The 9,564-nt window shown below is 36.0% G+C and overlaps 1 protein-coding gene across 1 annotated transcript in view; it reads left to right on the forward strand.

Moving 5' to 3' along the window:
• SLC39A12 (solute carrier family 39 (zinc transporter), member 12) overlaps nt 1-9,564 on the forward strand; it is a 34,452-nt gene that overhangs the window by 7,973 nt on the left and 16,915 nt on the right. The window contains exons 5-7 of the mRNA XM_008937464.1: nt 1,604-1,806; nt 6,045-6,216; nt 8,935-8,952. Coding sequence (XP_008935712.1) covers nt 1,604-1,806; nt 6,045-6,216; nt 8,935-8,952 — 393 coding nt within the window. The remainder of the gene's footprint in view (nt 1-1,603; nt 1,807-6,044; nt 6,217-8,934; nt 8,953-9,564) is intronic.

A 9,564-nucleotide genomic window follows, 5' to 3' on the forward strand; every position in this document is an offset into this window, starting at 1 on the left:
TGATCTTAATACCTAGTCAGTGAGTCTGGAATACTCAAAGTTCATTTTCTTCAGGAGATCTATTGCTAGAGGTATCAGAAGTGCCACTTAACAGTAAATAAATAGAAGTATAGGAGAGTTCTGAGCGGTCCAAAGATGAAAAAAAAAAAAAACTCACCCAAAAAAACCACAAGTAATTTGCTTTCAGCAGCTGCTATTAAGTTCTGTAAAAGTTTTTGCATGCTTAGGAGTTTAAGAAGCTAAACCATCAAAGCAGAGGCCTACTATAGATTTCCAAAGTTATTGTAAGACATCTAATTTTCCTTCTTTGTGGCAACTGCTAATAGCAACAAGTTTTTCAAAGAACTTTTTCAAATGTTACATTATGTATGGGTTAAAACAGCTTAAAAAGTTGAATTGAACAAAGATTACACAGAGGTACGTTGAGTCACAGAAGTAAATAATAAAAAAAAGAAATAAAACCCTTCCTTTAAACCTGCCAAGCCAGATCTTATAAAATATTTGATTCACAAGAATGGATGGAGCCATCTGGGCACAGTGCTACCAAATAGCTATAAATGTTGAAATCCAGGCCCCAGTCAAAACAATACCAGGATTTTATGGTTGATGGAGGTAGGGTATCATTCAGAGAAACAAAAAAAAATTCTTAACTAGTTTCTTACTGTGTAAATATATTTTAAGCCTAAGCTAATTAAATTGTCCCTTTAAGACTATTTAAATTCTGACTACAGTTAGAAAACAGACCTAACTTCAGCTCAAGACAAAGAAAGTAGACAAATCTTATCACAAGCCTTTTTGTAAGATTTACCATTAAGATTATACTATTTGCTTTTTCTGGGTAACATTTAAAAATAAAGGATTATCACAGGGAAAAATTCTTAATCTCATGGATCTAAAATCCTTTGAAATTAATTTGTGGTCTGCTTTTGTTTCCAATGGACAAACTCAGGTTTGCAGAAACCATCACCATGGCTTCATCTTGAAAACTCAGGGGTGAAAGAAGGTGATAAGTAAGATAGGATAGAGCATTCCCCTTATGTAACCAAGAATTTCATCAGCAGGCACACCCATTGCACTCAAACTACGTCATGGGATACATTCCTGCATCGTCCCAGGTTTGGATTAGGGATCCTGGCTCCCTCCTTCCTACTACAGTGCTGTAGACAGGCGTGCTTCCAGATTAACCAAAGGAGAGAAAATCCGCTCCCCTGTGTTCCATTTCTGAAGTGCAAAGGGCAGCACAGCATCCTGAAGATTGCTTTCAGGACACCTTATAAAGGTTGTGTCTTCCTGGTCTTTCTGGACTTTCTGAGGACCTGGCCATGGCATCTTAGCATGGTGTTCCATTTGCACAGGAGTAATAGACAAAACATGTGAGTGTGGTATTGTAATGAAGAAAAGGCTGAGTATATAGATGTCTTGAACTTCTAGAGGTGTTAAACAGAAATTACCTACAGTAACTAACTGAGGATGGAAAAAAATATTAAAATAAGGAATTGAATTAATGTTAAAACTAACGACATTTTAGCAATTACTTTTGTTTTTTTTTCTTTTAAAATCTGTTTTCCCATGGTAACATGCCTGTTTTCTAATGAATTACTAGAACTAGAGCAACTACTAAATATGCTTACAGCCAAAAAGACCTGCACTGTAAATGGACAACTCCACAGTCACAAAAGAAGACCTTATAGTATGGCAACAAGAGATACTGGAACCAAAAATATTCCAGTCAAAGGAAACCATACAAAAGGAGACTATCTGAAAGATTATTTTGAAGATCGTGAGAGGAACACAGATTGGGACCAGGTTAATTTATTTTTATGTTATTATAGTATCAGTCACAGAATTTCAGTGATAAAAGTTCAGACTGGTTTGCAAACACATTAATTCTGAGGTAAAATACATTAGTTTCAAAAAGTTGTGTAGCTACTGATAAAAATGTGTTTTTATGTGGCTATATGTTTAAATATTGGTTGAAGGAACAACTTCATGGATGTTTAAGTGTTGAAAGCAGCTAAGAGGGGCTAACAGAATGGTTAGTGTTATATAGAATCAGGTTTTCTCCAAGACAGAGAGGACTGTAACACCACAGCTTCAATGTTTTCACACATTTATTAGAGATTTCTTGTGCTTGCACTGCAGAGCTTCTAGGGCCCCTTAACTGACCTTTTAGAAAGGAGTGTTCTTCTATGCTAATGAGAGAAAAAAGTCAGTTAAGGTTTCTGCATAAGTTGTTCTTAAAAGGCTTCTGTAAAATGAAGATTGGGTATTTCCAAACAGTTTTTAATAGCCATGTGTGGAGTCAAGAAGCCTCCTTTAGAAATCATAGAGATGGTAAGAGGTAACTTTAGCTACTATTCAGTATCCTCTTTGAGAGCTTTGAAGGACAGTGACTTGTTGCAGGTCATTTTATCCTTATCCTAAATATTTGAAAATAAATATATTTTGTTTATAACAATTAGTAGAGTGGTAACTGACTGCCATGCTTTAGATGGGAAGACATTCCTTAGAAAAAAAAGGAGACTTCAAAGTATATAATTTGTATATAATATATACTTCGAAGAAGCATATATTTTTGAAATGTTTTCAGTTCATTACAATTTAAGTTATCTCAAAGACAATGTTTCTTCTCCATTCAGGAGAGTAAGTGATGTGCAATTAACTTTTTCTGTGTGGTCATTTTATGATGTGGAACCGATACAAGTAGCATCTGGCTAAATGCCATTCTGATCGGTATTTATCTGCATAATTTTATTGCATTTGAAATACATACTTTACCAACATGTTTATTTCTTTCCAGCTGACCACAAAAGAGAATCATGATGATCAGCATAATGAGGCATTTAATGAAGTCTAAAAGTAGTAAAATGAAAGTAATTTAGAATATGTTTCATATTAATTTTAAGTTATGAAGGACAGAAATCAGTAGTGATACTATCTGTACAAGAAGTTAAATCATTCTCTGGCAACAGAAAAATTTATAAACCACAGTTTTTGTTTCCTTGAACTTCTGAGACTGACTGTAACTCAAAAGATTAGTGTGCAGGGGAATTATCTGAGGCTTGGGAGTCAAACTGAGAGCCAAGCATTCTGTATAGCTTAGAAAAAAAAATCACAGTGAAACATATGGAGAGAAGATATTTCCCCTTCTGTATTTCTTTCTTTTTTTTTTTTATTTGATTCCTCTTCTTTCTATCTATGCCTGTATTCTTTGACATCCCATTAGAAGGCTTTGTGTTTCAGTATTGTGTTACTAATTTTGTCTCTTTCTTTCTGCACATAGCAATGATAGCTCCTGTGCTCCTTTAGTAACAGATGCGGCTACGTATGAGACATTGTCTCATTTATGTTTTTTGTTTGCTAACTACATTAAGATCTGTAAGTTGATTTTTAGATAGAATTTATATTTTGAAACATCACAGAAAAAAAGTCACTGCTTTGTTTTGAAGTCATTGCTGTCTCTACTGATTTAAAACATGCATATAAAACTAGCAACAGATGATCTAAAAAGAGCAATAATATTAAGTTCCATTAAACTATGTCACAATATGTATGTATCCTTTTATTATTCCTCATTTAAGAAACATGGACTTTGGAAAACAAAATCATCATTCCATCCATCCAGTTTTTCATATGAGGATATACAAATTTGGTTTAATTGTTTCTTCAGTATCAACCTCTATGAGCACACATATAATTGCTGTACTAATGGAGACGTGGTACTCTGCCTCCCAATGTTCAAAAGCTTAAAAGGCTAGGGCTTGCAGCTGGAAAAGATGAAGATCTTCACACCTCAAATCTTACAAGAACATTTTACTAAATAAACATTAACGATTATTTTTTAATATGTGGGTGGAAAGTTTATTTTCCAAATGAGATCTTGCTTTTTCATTTAAAATGTCTGATAATAAAATTACATTAAAATATATCTTCTTAATAATCCTGGACCTCTTCTTGTCTATTCTACTTCTCAGTACAGGGCCAACATCAAAGTCAGATCAAGTTTCATGGGGCTGCATCCATTTGAATTCTGAATGAAGACTCTGGCTTTATTTTCCTTGTAATCCTGATTAGATAATTGAAGACGTAAGATATACCCCAACTCTTCTCCAAACTGAACAACCCACATCCTTCAGCCTCTCCCTGCACATCATGTGCTGTGGTTCCACAGCAATCTTGGTGACCCTCCATTGGACATCGCCCCATTTGCCAACGTCTTTCTTGCACTGCTGGTTATTTAACTGGACATAGTCCAGATGTGGACTCATATGTCTTCAATGTAGGGCAATAGTCTTTTCCCTCTGTTGCTAATGTAGTATGCAGTTAGCCTTCATTGCCACAAGGGCACACTGGTGACTCATGTTCAGATTTTTTGTCAGGACCCCACAGACAGTCATCTTTTTCCTGCAGCCTTTATTGATGCATGAGGTTATTCTCTTTGAAGCACAATAAATTTGTCTTGCTGATCTCCATTAAGGTCCTGTCAGCCCATTTCTTCCATTTCTTTGGCTCCTCAAGAGTCCCTCTAAATAGTATCTATACCTGCCAGCATATTGACTACTTGTCCCAGCTGGATTTCATCTGTGACTGTGATATGGTGCACTCTGTTCCATCACTCAGGTCACTGGAGAAAGCATTAAATAGTATCAGCCGCTATACTGACCACTGAGGGATGCTGCTCATAACCAGCCACAAGTCACACTTCCAGCTTGATACCACTGGTTGCTGTATCCTACTTCTAGAGTCAAAACCATTGCCAAGAACATACAAACTGAAGGTCTTTCCCAATATGGTAGCTCCTGCATTCTCTTCATGCTTTCCTTCTGCTTGGGCTATATCCAGGTGGCAAGACTGCTTGTTATCCTGAAAATTTGAATGTGGTATTCATAATAAATGTATCAGTGCTCAATTAATTCAGTTTCTTAGAGAGCTGCAAGGCACATTTTACCTTACTAATGATAAATAAAGGCAGGAATGTGTTGGGGTTTAATTGCATTGTTTAAAAGTAATGATAACTACAACTTTTTTATTTAAATAGTACATTTCTTTCAAAAGAAAAGTAAGCGTCAGTGATTAGAAAAAGAATATTTAGAATCCCTTGATTCTCAGATGCAAACTAATTTAAATGAAAGAAACAACTATTTTTTGTTTTTTAATTGAGTCACAACTAATCAGATGAAATTAAGAAATTAAGATTATTCTTTTAAGTAAGATAGCATAACTGATCTGGACATCTTATTTTTAAAAGTGCTTACAGAAATTGAGACTAGAACTATTCTACTGCTAAATGCTCACATTTTTAGTATAAGTTCCATCCTGGAGATGAAAAAACAATTCTTCATGAAAATTTTTCAAAATATGAATGTTCCCAAGTTCTTTTTTTTTTTTTTTTTTTTTTTTTTGACAGAGATATTTCTAACAAGAACAAAAAGGAGCTGGAATTCTGAAGTACCTCTAATAATACAGTTATTAAGTAATCTTTAGACCAAATTTAAACTAAGTAATATCTAGTTTGCTGAACTTAGTAACATACCATTGTTAAAAGAATTTAAAAAAACAACTCAGTTCCATGTCTTACTAAAGAGTCATCACAAGGACAAATTTCAACACTGCCTTGGTACAGGCAGTATCTTACATTAATAGCAATATTATTTGCTATTAATGCAGTCTTACATTAATAGTTGAGAATACTATTTGTGTTAGCATTAAAATATTTTGGTAGCACATATGACAAAAATATTTACTGATATTATTGTGTCAGATCCTCATGATATTAACAGGCTTCAACAGAAATTGTGCTACTTCATTACAAAGCTTCTGGTGTTTGTGAAATATATAGTATTATCAAGTTAAAATTGGAAAAACAACTACTTCAATTATTTCTAATTGGTTTTTAAGGTATTTTAACCAGAAAAGAGTATGTGGAAAACAATTTTTTTCTAGGTTGTGTTACCCTGTGTTCTTCTAAAATTACATATTTGACCTTATCATTAAATGCAAGTATGTGCAACATGTTCAGTAACTGTATATACTTTTCTACATAGGTTTGTTTCTCTGTCAGTGAACTTGTGAAGATATTTTTGAAGAACAGTTCCTCCTCCATTTCTAAGGACCACTTCAAGCAAATCAGTCCAGCTATCATTCAGCAACTATTAAGTTGTTCATGTCAGCTTCCTGACTCCAAGCAGACAAAGCTTCCACCAACAGCTTTGGAAAGTGAGTTATCTTGTTATGAAAATTCAGAGACAGGTGCAGGGGCTTAACTTCTGGAGACATTTCACACATTAAACTTAAACTAAAACATGATGAGATTTATGCACTCTGTAATTTATGCACTATAATATCATAGCATACATATCTAATATAGGCATAGTGTACGTCCATATTGGTATTAATGTATTAGTAATAGTACTATATTCTTTATTTTTTTCATTTCATAGAGGACTGCTTTATGTAGGCAGCAGGTAAGACATGACAGGTCCTTACCAGTGGGTAGCTGGACAGTAATGATGTATTTTGTAAAACTGCAACCAAGTTTATAATGAAATTATTACATTACTCTTACATATAACCTCAAGATTATGTTAGCTCGTTTTTTGTACCATGTGGCAAACACTTGATAGAGATAAATTCTGTGTGAATGTCGCTGTTTTTTCTTATTGTGATATTTTATAGCAGAGAAGCTTTGGGGATACTACTGTGGGAAGAAAACAACCAGAAAACCAGTCACATGGGCAGCAGGACTTGTGTGATAGAGCTGGATCAAGTACTGAGAGTATAATCAGAGTGTTTTCTGTTGTAGTTGTAGCCCTCACATGCCACTGCTTCCAGGGATCTCTGCCCCATCTGTTCTGCTGATTCAACTTCTCCTGTAACCAATCCCTAATACATCCTGTTGAAAAAAAAACCTGAATCCAATCTGACCTAAAATGATCTTAAAGTGTTTCCTGGTTTTGCTTCTGCTTTAAACAGCAATACCTGGGAAGTGGTTACAAACCTAGGTGTGGTGTTTGAAATGCTGGGGTCTGAACCCCGAGCCCCCGAATTAAGGTTGACATATGGGTGATTCCCACAGCCCTTCATACAGAGGAGGTGAGTTTGCCTTATAGCTTCCCCCCAGGGTGTGGCTGGCCCTGCAGGGAGAGCCAGAAGGGAAATGAGCCCCAGGGGTCCTGCAATGAGTTGACAAAGGTCAGGTGTCTGCTTGGGGATAAAAGCTGGGACCACTTGCAGGGAGTCAGGAGTGTCTGTCTGTGGAGTGCACTCCACAGAGCTTCCTGGTTCAGGGCAGACCTCCTGACTCTCCCTGTAACTGGGCCCTGGTCTGTTTAGACCTTTGTGAACATGGGCTGATCGGGTGAGAGTTGCCATGTGGGCGCCTTTATCGTATATGTTTAGCTTTCTGGTCTGGCTGTTTCACATGCCAACTATGGGAAACCTCGGGTCTCTGTTTGTACCACCTGTTGTGGGGCGAGTCACATCTTTTGTGGGATCGTTAGGGTTGATGTCGTCTATTATGTACCAGCTGATTGATCTGTTTGTACCCACAGTGATCATTCACATTACAATGTTTTTGCTTACAATACAGTCTACTTATTAGTTTCTCTTCCTGCTGGCTGTATCATTCTTGTTAGGCCTAGTCATTGGCAGAACAGTGTTGTATTACAGAAAGCATTAATTTTTGGTGGGTGGATTTGGGAGCCAGGAATGAGCAAAAAGGAATGGGAATCTAACCATAATCACCTGCATCTAGAGCAGCTCTTTAGGAGTACAAAGCAATTTCTTCAATACTTTTATCCTATATGATCAGGATATTAGCTAGAAAATTTTCCCCACATACTGCTGCCCAACAGTCCTTATGGAACAGCACTTTTCATCTCTAAATTCTATCTGTACTTTAAGCAGCTTGTGGAAATGAGCTGAGCCATCATTCCATGGTGTACAGATTAATTGAGCTATGAGTGTGAATTAAAAAAAATAAACACATTCAGTGAGGGCATGGAAGGACATTCATGGATATCCCAAGAATGGTTATAGGAGAAAGAAACATATAGAATAGTAAAAATCATTATAGCTACCCAGAAGGCAAGCAGTCCTTCTTTCTTATGTTAGCTCTCTTCTCATTACCTGAACACCTTGCAGTCTTTATTGCTTTTATCTTGTTTATGTTACACAGAAATGCTCATTTTTTCAGATGGGGAATCAAGGAACAGAGAGAAAAGAACTTCCTCAGGTCATACACAAGGTGCAAATTCACAGTTGAATGAGATTCACCCAAGTCTAAGGCCATCACCTCCGTCAATGACACTATAGTGATCTCATAAGGGTGAGAGATCTGTGTAGGTGATAAAAGCCGAACTACTCAAATACAGAATGGCATTAAAAAGACCCCTTTATGCAGCCCTTTCCCTGTGCTTTTTGTCAAAGGAAGGTTTCCAAGACCTCAGAGACACTTCTGCTGGCTTAAGACAGACAGAGGACTTCATGTTTGATCTATGTGTGACCTAGTGACTTGAGCATAGGCTTATTAATTTTATTCTCAGTTCTATTTTACTGACAGGCTGTGCTGTTTTGGCTAAGTCACCAAGGCCTGACCTTCCATAAATATCTACTATACCTTTGTATTTGGATGTGCATTCTGTGAAATTTACTGTCTAATTTTATAAGCTGCTGAGTACTTGCAGTGCTATTAAAGTGGGAAAAAAATTAAGTAACACTTCTGAATATTTTGGCATTAGTTCCTTTATGTCTGTTTCTCACCAGTGTTTTACTTCTGTCATAAGACTTTCACAGATATCAGTCATGATTCATGTTGTGGAAAAGGTTGGAATTGTGAGCAATGTGTAATTTTCAAGAACTATAAGAGTGAACTTCCAAAAATTCCAGTAACCTGTGAAAACTGGGTTGGTGGTCCTGATGTGGTAACTAAAGGAGTGTATGTCCACAGCACACTTGTAAACATAATTTGGAACAAAAAATGTATGCTTAGAACCTAATTTGGATGCCTACATTCATCTGAGGTTTTAGGCCTTTGTTTACTGAATAAAAATAAAAATAAATAAAAATTTATTAAAAAACAAGCAATAAATTTTTTGTGTTGGGCTGTATGATCTTTTGAGGTCCACATTCTGTGGACATGATTTGATTAATAAGGTGGTGTTGACTGTGAAGATACACAGGTGTGGTGTGTGAGGAGATAGAAGAACAAGCATAAATCTGTTAAGAGAGGAAAGAAATGCAGACCAGCTTTCATTGTGCTGCTCTAATCTGAACAGTCACAGTCTATGTAGCTTTATAAGGTCTGAAATTTTGAAACATTACCTGTATTACATTTAAAGCCTGGTGGGGAAAAAAAAATTTTTTTAGGTCTCAAATTCTGTCATCTGTATCACATATGACTAGAAAAAAATCTATGTGGCACAATGAATCACTTTTCCTCTTTGTGCATGTACACAAAGATGCTGAAACATAGCCTCAAAAATAAATGCAAACCAAATACTCAACACAAATACAAATACTGAATGATTAAAGGTGCCCTGGTTTTGTTTCGTTTGTTTTTCCCTA

The sequence above is a fragment of the Merops nubicus genome, unplaced genomic scaffold, assembly GCF_000691845.1.
Source record: "Merops nubicus isolate BGI_N331 unplaced genomic scaffold, ASM69184v1 scaffold12473, whole genome shotgun sequence".
Taxonomy (NCBI): Eukaryota; Metazoa; Chordata; class Aves; order Coraciiformes; family Meropidae; genus Merops; species Merops nubicus.